Source organism: Mustelus asterias, unplaced genomic scaffold, assembly GCF_964213995.1.
Source record: "Mustelus asterias unplaced genomic scaffold, sMusAst1.hap1.1 HAP1_SCAFFOLD_774, whole genome shotgun sequence".
In the NCBI taxonomy this organism is placed as follows: Eukaryota; Metazoa; Chordata; class Chondrichthyes; order Carcharhiniformes; family Triakidae; genus Mustelus; species Mustelus asterias.
Window position 1 is genome coordinate 1591 of NW_027590721.1, and position 12629 is coordinate 14219.

The 12629-nt window shown below is 43.1% G+C and overlaps 1 protein-coding gene across 1 annotated transcript in view; it reads right to left on the reverse strand.

The window, feature by feature from the left end:
* Positions 1 to 478: 478 nt before the first annotated feature.
* Positions 479 to 12629, reverse strand: part of LOC144487403 (uncharacterized) — a gene marked incomplete at its 3' end in the record, with an annotated part of 33391 nt that continues 21240 nt past the window's right edge. The window contains exons 4-6 of the mRNA XM_078205492.1: positions 3358 to 3529; positions 3203 to 3268; positions 479 to 665 (exon numbers count right to left, since the gene is read on the reverse strand). Of these exons, the coding sequence (XP_078061618.1) occupies positions 479 to 665; positions 3203 to 3268; positions 3358 to 3529 (425 nt within the window). The remainder of the gene's footprint in view (positions 666 to 3202; positions 3269 to 3357; positions 3530 to 12629) is intronic.

Here is a 12629-nt window from a genome sequence, read left to right on the forward strand (position 1 = left end):
ATTCCGGACACAAGAGTATATTCTCACCAAGGTTTGAGGGGAGAAAAATCTCCAATTGAAAGGAAGGCGATTCATGCGCGATAACGACGACTCACCACATCTGGAGTGGTAAACATGTGAATATACAGCTATTAAAAAGCAGTTTAGGGAGAAAAGCATAAGGTTTCAAAACATTAACCGGTGAGGCTGAGAGTCCACCTCAAGGATGCAAGCAAAACCTTTTCATCTGCATTGGAGGCTGCAGAGGGTTTGCAACATCTGGGCATCAGTGCGAGCCGATTGGAGGGTAAGCAGCTGGAGCGATCCTTGCACCAACCGCATCGCATGTTATTTGCTGATATTATTTTCCAAGTGGCTGAGATTTATTTTTTATATGCACTTTGCTTTATTCAGTGATGTTCAGAAAGTTTTAGCCAGTTCACATAACGGGTGGGGATATGAACACTTTGATGGGCGGGGTGGAGCAGTCTCAGCTGACCGTATCCATGGACACGGCTGCGCTTGTTTAGATGGGAGAGTTAACTCATGTGGCTTATCACCAATGGAGCTGTACTCCTCAGAGTCGGAACATCTGCTCTGGAGAATTGTTCTTATACTCAAGTAGACATTTAATGGGTTGGATAGCGAGCCACTTTTGTTGGTTTGAGCACATTTGGTTTTCAGCACTTGGAAATGGATCAAATTTGCAGTTAACCTTTTTATGTATATAGTTTTTATCTCACAGTAATCCCAAGGGAACCATGTAAAAGCCATTGTATTGGCAGTACATTTTTCTTTCTTTTTCTCCTTCCCCCTCTCTCAATGCTTTCTTCTCTGATACCAGGCTACTTGCCCAGCTGATACTCCGGTCAGATCAATTAAATGCAGATTATTATGGATGTGTTCAAGGTAATTAGCTAGAATGTAAACCTGATATAAACCTCTTAAGGGAAAAATGCTCTCAGCTGAAACATCAAAGCTGCAAAATTGCATTTTTAAAGGAAACACATTTGTCAGATAAAGAACATAGTAGCTGGGCAGATCTTGGGAAAACCAGGTCTTCTTTTCCTCTCACCCATCAGGGGAATAAGGGGTTTAACAATCTTATTTAACAGACTGGTGAAGATTTGTGTCCACTCACAACATACGGACAATGAAGGCAAATTCGTATTGCATAACGGAACAGGAGAAGGCACGGAACTTTCATTCATGTGCCCCAAATGAGAATGATCCCCAATTCATGAAAATATTCTTCAACCTTATCTCAGCTAAAAGTACAGGATTGTCCTTATTGGGTGAGATTCGAATTGTGTTCTGTCCCAAATGGGAGACTGGCTCTCAGCATCATCAAACCCGTGCTCCAATATAAGCAAATCACTGAGAAATCATGTTACTGAATCTAGGCTGCTGGACATATGGAAGCTTCTGCACCCGAGTAACAGAGACTTTATATTTTACTCCAAAACTCACTGCTTTCACTCTCGCATTGACTGTTTATTTACAATTGAGTCAGAGTCTCATAGAATCATTGACAGTGACATTCTCGCTATAACTCTCTCAGATCATAAGTCCATAGACTTGTGACCTGGGTCAAAAATCTACTGCAAAGAGATGGCATTTGAATGCATCTTTCTTAAATGATGATGAGAAAATAATTACAACGTTGTCTATAACTTAATACTGTCCCTGACCCGATGAAACAGTGTAAAGGAACATTTAAGGGGCCGCATCATATCATTTACTTGTTCCAAAAGGAAGAAGAATAAATTAAAGTGATCAAATGCAAAAAGGTAATTCATAATTTAGAACAGCAACACAATAAGCAGCACTCATTAGCTTTGATGGTCACCCTCACAAAGGCACGCCGAGCTCTCGATACTTGGCTTTCAGAACAAGTTGAAGGGTGTTTATGAGTTGCAAAACAGAGACATTACGAGCATGTTAACAAGGCGAGCCTTGGTAGTGGGGAAGGAAGCCACCAGGTCCATCGAGTCTGTACCGACTCTCCAACAGAACATCCCACCCAAGCACTTTCCCGTAACTCCACATATTTACCCCCGCTAATCCCCCTAAATGGATTAGTTAACAGAGGATTTGAACTATTTAAAGAATAAACTTGAAAAAACAAACTTGGCAGCGGTTCAGTGAAGTTCAGGCATTCGAAGTATTTGTGGACTATGGTGGAAAATACACAGAACAAGAAAATGAGGTTCTGGTCATTTAGAGTTGCTTCAGTGAAAAAATATAAAGGACAACAGACGAAAGATGATTGGGAAAAACAGGAATGCAATGTGAAGGTTGTGATGCGATCAGCCATGGACTTGTTCATAAGAACATAAGAAATAGGAGCAGGAGTAGGCCATCTAGCCCCTCGAGCCTGCCCCGCCATTCAATAAGATCATGGCTGATCTGAAGTGGATCAGTTCCACTTACCCACCTGCTCCCCATAACCCCTAATTCCCTTACCGATCAGGAATCCATCTATCCGTGATTTAAACATATTTAACGAGGTAGCCTCCACCACTTCAGTGGGCAGAGAATTCCAGAGATTCACCACCCTCTGAGAGAAGAAGTTCCTCCTCAACTCTGTCCTAAACTGACTCCCCTTTATTTTGAGGCTGTGCCCTCTAGTTCTAGTTTCCTTTCTAAGTGGAAAGAATCTCTCCATCTCTACCCTATCCAGCCCCTTCATTATCTTACAGGTCTCTATAAGATCCCCCCTCAGCCTTCTAAATTCCAACGAATACAAACCCAATCTGCTCAGTCTCTCCTCACAATCAACACCCCTCATCTCTGGTATCAACCTGGTGAACCTTCTCTGCACTCCCTCCAAGGCCAATATATCCTTCCGCAAATAAGGGGCCAATACTGCACACAGTATTCCAGCTGCGGCCGCACCAATGCCCTGTACAGAAGCAGCAAGACATCTCTGCTTTTATATTCTATTACCCTTGCGATATAGGCCAACATCCCATTTGCCTTCTTGATCAATGGTGGAGCAGTTTAGAGGAACCGAGGGGTCAACATTTGCTCCTAATGTGTATGGTCGTATGAATTGCAAACTTGAACCTGTGCAGAACAGATGAGGATGGACGACAAATTCAAACAATATTTAACCCTGATTCCGAGACTTCGATTTTCTGATTCCCAAATTCTGACAACTAATTATTCAGACTCTTAGAAGTGAAATAATTAGTTTGCAATCTTCACTGTCATCACTTACCTTTTAGGTTACTGGGTACTTCCGATAAACCTTGTGGGATGTTCATGTAAACAAATGCATCAGGACCTGATTAAAGGAATTACAGTCATGAAATCAGCTATGTGCAATATCAGAACAATCTGCAATGGTTAATTCACTGCGCGATTTTACTGTACCAAGTGTCGGTAATTCTTTCAGTATTTTCTCCAACTTTGGTAACCCACGGTGCATTTCCACAAAGGATTCCCACATCACCCTGAGAGCCCGAGGGCCTTTCTCTATCACCAGATTTAGGAGAAGTTTGGAACAGTCCACGAGGTTCCCACTGTCTGCGATTTCCTTTACTTTCTGTAAAGAATAATAAGGAGCGTATTGGAAAACAGAGTGAAAGGTAAGCACTGGGAATGAGAAGGAAAGGATCTGTTCAGGGATTTCCCAGGTGTTTTGAGGACAGGAGGCAGTCCCTGGACTGGGTCCTGATCCCTTCTTAACACTGAATAAAGATCACATTTTGATTCGGTCCTTAATTTAAACGACATATGAATAAACCAAATTTTTAATTTTAAATAATTTTCAAAGAGAGTGAGAAATCCCAGAGAACCAGCAATAATTTCAATGGGATTAATTCCATCTGAACTTCCGTGCCCAACATGACATCAGATTACTGTTAGACGATATGATCCACTTTATGATGTTGTGGCAGTGTATCATGTAAATGGTAAACACCGCTGCCATGTGTGTCGATAGTGGAGGGCGTGAATGCTGATGTTGGTGAGATGGGGTGTCAATCAGGTGGCTGTTTTGTCCAGGATGCTGTCGAGCGTCTTGAAAGTTGTTGGAACTGCGCACATCCAGGCAAGTGGAGACGATTCCATCACACTCTGACTGTGCCTTTTAGACGATGAAGAGGTCTTGGGGAGTGATGAAGTGAGTCACACTCCACAGAATCTGACCTGCTCTCGTCACCAGTATTTTGTGCCTGGTACAATTCAGTTTCAGGTCAGCTGCACCCCCCCAGCATCGTGATAGTGGGGGATTCAATTATTGTAATGAAATTCAATCGCCAAGGAGGGAGGGGTGGAATCTCTTTTGATGGCATTTGTAATTGCCTGGCATTTTTGTAGCGCGAACGTTACTTGGCATATCGCAGCCCAGGCCTGACTGGTGTCCAGGTTTTCTTGCATATGTGCACTAATTGCTTCAGCATCTGTGGAGTTGCAAATTGTGCTGAAAATAGTGCAATCGTCAGCAAACACCCCACATCTGAGATTAAGTTAGAAGTACGATCACTGATACGTCTTTCTCCTGCCAGAATATTGCCATGGCCCAAAGCATTTACAGTTTACATTTACTTTGGTTATTTCATGATATCATTTGGAGTGAACTGAATTAGCTAAGGACTGACATCTGTGATGACAGGGACCTCAATAGACAGTCACAATAGATCATCTACTGGCTCCTAAAACAGAAAAGGCTCGAAAATCTCAGCAGGTCCGACAGCATCTGTGGGGAGAGAATAGAGACAAAGTTTCGTGCCCAGATAATCCTTCGTCAGAGCTCTGATGAAGGGTCATCCAGACTCGAAACGTTGGCTCTATTCTCTCCTCACAGTGCTGTCAGACCTGCTGAGATTTTCCGGGGTTTTCTCTTTTTGTTTCACATTGCAGCATCCACACTATTTTGCATTAATTCTTTCTTTCACCTCCTGCGTTCTTCTGGCTAATAATATTTGCCAATGTTTCAGCTTTATCTTTTGTACTGGAATGTTCAGACATACTGAAACATATTTAATTTAGGACGTGGATATTTGGGGCGCCTAATACTCCAGATGGTTAGTTAATAATTCACACCAGCCATGGACGAATCCGGCAGGGATGCAGAGCTTTGGATCCGATTCATTAGTTTTCGGGTCACTTCCCTCATGCTTGTTCTGCTGTTTGCTATAAAAGCATTCCCGTGTTGAACCTTCACCAGTTTGACACCTGTTGTTGAGGTACCCCCGGGCGCTATCAATGGCATCCCCTCCTGCACTGTTCATTCACTAGGACTGATACACTGGCAATAGCAGAGCAGATGATATGCTGGGCAGTGAAGGTCGAATACAATTCTGCTGCTCCTACTGATTGATCACACTGTCTAATGGCTGCGCAGTTTTGACTCAACTGACCTGTACAAAACCTATCACATTTAACTCGTTGGTAAATCCACACAACACCTGAAGGTAAGTCAGGACTTTGCCTCCTAATGGAAAGTTTGTTGGTCACTCCGACAGCTTTGACCATGTGCATCTGGACCAGACAGCCTGATCAGGAGGAGGTCAAGTAAGTTAAACCTTTTGTTGATTCACTCACCGCCTGCCGCAGACCCAGTGCAGCAGCTATGCCCTTTAGGACGTTGCTCGCTCGTTCAGTGGTGGCGCTACTGAGCATGACTTGTTGATGGATATTTCAGTCCCCACCCAGAGTATATTTCCTGCCCTTGCCATCCTCGGTGCTTCCTCCAAACACTGTGTCACATAGAGGAGCACTTGTTCATCAGATAGTGGGCATTGTAGGCTGAAACCAGCAGGCAATTTCATTGCCACGCTTCCAACCGGATTATGAGACTTCAGGGAGTTCAGACTCAATGTTGAGGAAATCCAGGGCAATCCGCTCCCCACTGGATGTCTTGTGGGTCTTTCCTGTCAGCGGGACAGGTCATACCCAACAATGATGATGGTTGTATTTGGGACATTGTCTGCAAGTATGATGTTAAGAGGTTCATTGTTTCAGGGAACTGGTTGACTAGTCAGTGGGATAGCTTTCCCAATCTTAGCACTGGCCCCACATGATGAAATTTGTAGGGTCGACAGGGTTGGGAATGTAATTGTAATTTCCGGGTGAGTCATTCGGTTTCAATACTTTTAGACTTTGCAGCCATTTAATAAAACTGAGTTGCCTCTGAGACTCTTCAAGACGTAATCACACTGTTTTAGAGCTGGGGTCACACGTAGTCCAGACAAGGACAGCAGATCTCAGTCTACAAACGACATTATTGATTGGGATGGGTTTTTACATCAATGGATAATGTTTTCATGGTCAGCATTACCGAAACTAGATTTCAATTCAAGATGTATTAGTTGATTTTCATTTCCAAAATCTTCCACACTGGTTATTTGAAAGCATGTGCCCACAGTATTAGCCCGGATCTATGCATTATTAGTCAATGCCGTTATCTACATTGAGGAAGGGGTGTGGTGGTAATTTGGCAACAAGTGCAGGTTAGAGGCTGCGAATTCTGCAAGGGTTACCTGTGCATATGTAGAAACATGGAAACCAGGAGCAGAAGAACATTTATCATCTGCCATTCATCGAGATCATAGCTGACCATCTATCTCAATGATGTGGAGATGCCGGCGTTGGACTGGGGTAAACACAGTAAGAAGTCTCACAACACCAGGTTAAAGTCCAACAGGTTTATTTGGTAGCAAATGGCTTTGGTAGCTAGTGGTTTTTGCGACCAAATAAACCTGTTGGACTTTAACCTGGTGTTGTGAGACTTCTTACTGCATCTATCTCAATGACATATTCTCGCCTTCTATCCGTATCTTTTAAAAATGCATTTCTTTCTTGAATATATTCAGTGACTTGGCCTCCAGAACATTCAAGGGCAGATAATTCCACAGGTCCACTACCCTTTAAGTGAAAAACAATTCTCCTCCTCTCCTAAATAGTCTCCCGTATCCAGAGACTGGGCCCCCTGGTTCTAGATTCCCCAACCATGGAAAACTTACCCCGTGTATGTAGTCTGTCCAGTGCTGTTAGACTTTTATACATTTCAATCAGATCTCCTCTCATCCTTCTGAACTGTAGTGAAACTGGCAAACTTGAACAAATCCCTCCTCTTCGGACAGTGCGGCCAACTCTTGTGTCAGCCTCCGCTATATTTTCTCGATGGCAAATATATCCTTTCAAACCTGCACGCAATACGACAGTTGTGGTCTTGCCAAGGCGCTGTACAGCTGCAGATGGACATGTCTAATTATGATCAGAAGTCCTTTTGCAATGAAGGCACCATTCCATTTGCCTTCCGAGTTGCTCGAGGCATCTGCCTGTGCACTTTCACTGATTGGTGTACAAGGACACCCAGATCCCTCTGGCTGTTTACACTTCCGATTATTTCACCACTTGAATAATACTCTGTTTTTCCACACCACAGTGTATAACCTTACATTTAGTGGCATTCTACTGCAACTGCCACTCAATTATCTGCTCACCCACTCACCTTGTCCAAACCACTTTGACAACTCCTTGTATCCTCCATTCCCTTAATCCCACCCAGTATTGTTTCATCAGTAAATTTGAAACTATTACATTTGGTTCCCTCATCCTGATCATTTATATATTTTGAGAAAAGCTGGGTGTGAAGCCCTGATACCGGTGGTACCAAACAAGTCACTGCTGCCATTTATTCTCACTCTCTTTTTCTTGTGTATAAATCAATTTGGATCCACACTAACAAATTATCCCCTAACCCATGTGCTTTAATTTTGCCCTCTGACTTGTTATAAGGAATCATATCAAAAGCCTTCTGAAAGCACAAAAGCGATTCTTCTACTGGGTCTCTCTTAACTATTCTACTAATTACATCCCCAGAAAACTCCTGTCGATTTTTAAAGCATTATTTGCCTTTTATAAACACATGCTGGGCTTTTTTCGATCCCGTTAATGTTTTCGAACTAGTTTTTAAAGTTTTTCTGGCAACTTCCCCACTACTGATGTCCGGCTAATTGGTGTGTAATGCTCTTTTTTCTCTTCCTACATTTTTAAATAGTGGGATTACATTTACAACCCTCAATTCTGTAGGAATTTTGGACAATGACCACCAGTGCATCCAATATTTTCAGAGCCACTTCCTTTAATACTCAGATGTCGAGTATCAGGTTCTGGTGATTTGCCACTCTTTAAACCCATTAATATTCCCATCACATTTTTCTTACAAATACAGATTTCGTTCAATTCCGCCTGTTCATTTGGTTCCCTAACATATTTGAAAGTTGTTTTTTCTTTTCTGTGCCCTCTTTTGTGATGACAGAATGAAAGTTTATGTTCAATTCATCTGCCATTTCTTTATTTTCCTTGGTTCTGATAAGAAGGGACCTCCATTGTCTTTATTTATTTTTTTCTCTTCGCATATTTACAGAGACTTTTACTGTTAGTTTCTACTTGTCTGCAATTGTAATCTCATAATCTACTTCCTGCGCTGGATCATTTTTCAATCTTTTGCTGAATTCAAAACATTTCCCATCATCAGCCTTGCTGCCTTTCTATGCCAATTTTATATGGCTCCACGTTGGTTTTAATATTATCCCTAATTTATTGAATAAGCCACGTTTGAGCCACATTTCAGCAGTTTTTTTGTGCCAGACAGGATGTAAGCACTATTGTAATTCATGAAAACGTTGTTTAAAAATAAACCATTCCCTATCCACCTTCAACCACTTTAGTAAGGTTCCACCATCTATCTTTGATAATTCGCTTCACATACACTCTTAATTTCATTTGTTTAGATTCAGAGCCCTAGTTTCAGATTCAAATATTTAACTCTCGAACTTAATGAAACATTCTGTCATTTAATAGGTGCTCTTCTCCAAGGGAACTGCACAAGATTGTGAATTAATCCTTCATTACTCATTGCACAGTATCTGGTTTAGAATAGCCTGTTCGCTGGTTGGCTCCTCAATGCATTTGTCTAAAAAGAACACTCGAGGAACGCCTCCTCTACTATACCATTGCTAGTTTGGTTTGTCCAATCTCTGTGTAAATTAAATGAATACTTTGCGTCGGTATTCACAAAGGAGAGGGATGTGTTGACTGGGAGTGTCTCGGAGGGGAGTGTTGAACCGTTGGAGAAAATCTCCATTACAAAGGAGGAAGTGTTAGGTTTGTTAGAGAATTTAAACACTGACAAATCCCCAGGGCCTGATGGAATCTATCCAAGGCTGCTCAGGGAGACGAGAGATGAAATCGCTGGGCCTCTGACGCAAATCTTTGTCTCGTCACTGGACACAGGTGAGGTCCCAGAGGATTGCTAATGTGGTCCCGTTATTTAAGAAGGGTAGGAAGGATAACCCGGGTAATTATAGGCCGGTGAGCTTGACGTCCGTGGTGGGGAAGTTGTTGGAGAAGATTCTTAGAGATAGGATGTATGCGCATTTAGAAAGGAATAAACTCATTAACGATAGTCAGCATGGTTTTGTGAGAGGGAGGTCATGCCTCACTAACCTGGTGGAGTTTTTTGAAGAAGTGACTAGAATGGTTGACGAGGGAAGGGCCGTGGATGTCTTCTATATGGACTTTAGTAAAGTGTTTGACAAAGTCCCTCATGGGAGGCTGGTTAAAAATGTTGGATCTCATGGGATAAAGGGGGAGGTGTCTAGATGGGTGGAGAACTGGCTTGGTCACAGAAGACAGAGGGTGGTAGTGGAAGGGTCTTTTTCCGGCTGGAGGCCTGTGACTAGTGGTGTTCCGCAGGGCTCTGTATTGGGACCTCTGCTGTTTGTGATTTATATAAATGATCTGGAAGAAGGTGTAACTGGGGTGATCAGTAAGTTTGCGGACGACACAAAATTGGAGGACTTGCAGATAGTGAGGAGCATTGTCAGAGGCTTCAGAAGGATATAGATAGGCTGGAAATTTGGGCAAAGAAATGGCAGATGGAGTTCAATCCTGATAAATGCGAAGTGATGCATTTTGGTAGAAATAATGTAGGGAGGAGCTATATGATAAATGGCAGAACCATAAAGGGTGTAGATACGCAGAGGGACCTGGGGGTGCAAGTCCACAGATCCATGAAAGTGACGTCACAGGTGGAGAAGTTGGTGAAGAAGGCATATGGCATGCTTGCCTTTATAGGACGGGGCATAGAGTATAAAAGTTGGGGTCTGATGTTGCAGATGTATAGAACGTTGGTTCGGCCGCATTTGGAATACTGCGTCCAGTTCTGGTCGCCACACTACCAGAAGGACGTGGAGGCTTTGGAGAGAGTACAGAGGAGGTTTACCAGGATGTTACCTGGTATGGAGGGGCTTAGTTATGAGGAGAGATTGGGTAAACTGGGGTTGTTCTCCCTGGAAAGACGAAGGATGAGGGGAGACTTAATAGAGGTGTATAAAATTATGAAAGGCATAGATAGGGTGAACGGTGGGAAGCTTTTCCCCAGGTCGGTGGTGACGTTCACGAGGGATCATGGGTTCAAGGTGAAGGGGGGGAGGTTTAACACGGATATCAGGCGGACATATTTTACACAGAGGGTGGTGGGGGCCTGGAATGCACTGCCAGGCAACGTGGTGGAGGCGGACACACTGGGAACGTTTAAGGCTTATCTAGACAGCCATATGAACGGAGTGGGAATGGAGGGATACAAAAGAATGGTCTAGTTTGGACCGGGGAGCGGCGCGGGCTTGGAGGGCCGAAGGGCCTGTTCCTGTGCTGTATTATTGTATTGTTCTTTGTTAAGTCTTCTATGATTTCAGTTGGACCCTTATTGCATGAATTCTGGATTTCGTGTTTAACACCTGACCTTCTACACCCCACAAAGGCTGCAGCATTCCATGACGTCAGATCATCAACACCGTCAATTAGAAATGGATAAATAAATAAATCCTGGCCTGGATGGTGACACGCACTTCCAGGGAAAAATAAATTAAAGAAAGAGAAGCTCAACTTGTTGATGTTGGGGATTGAGGAGAAAGGGGTAAGAAACTTTTCCAGGTTGTTTGCAGTTTTAACATTTCAATATTAAGTTGTCATGCAGTCAAAACAAGGATATTACCAGAGTTGAGAAATTATTGTCAATGTGAAAATTTGTGAATGTTGGAATAATTCCACTCGGGCAGGGCAAAATACGGGATGTGTTCGTGCAAGTTTTCAAGATGCTGAAAGCAAGTAATGAAATCAATGTACAGCAACAATGGGGAGCAGTTGGGATTTTCGTTCCCAAAGTTTTCATTTGAGTCCCTTTCCCAGTTTTTGTTTGACACATTTCCATCATTCCAACTCTTTTGTGTTTTGAGCTGCTTTTCCCCACCTGCCTTTGTTGCCTCTCACTCGACTTTGTTCACTGCCACTAACACCATTTTCTTTTTTTTTCAGAATTATACCCAAACCGTTTCCTTTTCACAGATGCTGACAGATCCTCTGGCTATTTTCATCTCTGCAGATCGTTTTGAGATCACAATATTTGCTATGTGTCTCCTTTTCTTTCCTATTTTCCAGTTTCCTTCCTGTCAAATTCTACAAAGATCTTGTTGCATTCATTATCATTAGTAGCGTGGGAATAAAATTATGTGGTATTGTGTATTGAACAACAAAATACTGATTTGAATCAGTGAGATAATCCTTCCTCCTCCTGCAATCAGATATTTTTGTTTGGGACGCAGAAGTTAGAACATAGAACATAGAACATAACAGCGCAGAACAGGCCCTTCGGCCCACGATGTTGCACCGACCAGTTAAAAAAAAAAACTGTGACCCTCCAACCTAAACCAATTTCTTTTCGTCCATGAACCTATCTACGGATCTCTTAAACGCCCCCAAACTAGGCGCATTTACTACTGATGCTGGCAGGGCATTCCAATCCCTCACCACCCTCTGGGTAAAGAACCTACCCCTGACATCGGTTCTATAACTACCCCCCCTCAATTTAAAGCCATGCCCCCTCGTGCTGGATTTCTCCATCAGAGGAAAAAGGCTATCACTATCCACCCTATCTAAACCTCTAATCATCTTATATGTTTCAATAAGATCCCCTCTTAGCCGCCGCCTTTCCAGCGAAAACAATCCCAAATCCCTCAGCCTCTCCTCATAGGATCTCCCCTCCATACCAGGCAACATCCTGGTAAACCTCCTCTGCACCCTCTCCAAAGCCTCCACATCCTTCCTGTAATGTGGGGACCAGAACTGCACACAGTACTCCAAGTGCGGCCGCACCAGAGTTGTGTACAGTTGCAACATAACGCTACGACTCCTAAATTCAATCCCCCTACCAATAAACGCCAAGACACCATATGCCTTCTTAACAACCTTATCTACTTGATTCCCAACTTTCAGGGATCTATGCACACATACACCTAGATCCCTCTGCTCCTCCACACTATTCAAAGTCCTCCCGTTAGCCCTATACTCAACACATCTGTTATTCCTACCAAAGTGAATTACCTCACACTTCTCCGCATTAAACTCCATCCGCCACCTCTCGGCCCAACTTTGCAACCTGTCTAAGTCTTCCTGCAAACTACGACACCCTTCCTCACTGTCTACCACACCACCGACTTTGGTGTCATCAGCAAATTTGCTAATCCACCCAACTATACCCTCATCCAGATCATTAATAAATATTACAAACAGCAGTGGCCCCAAAACAGATCCCTGAGGTACACCACTTGTAACCGCACTCCATGATGAATATT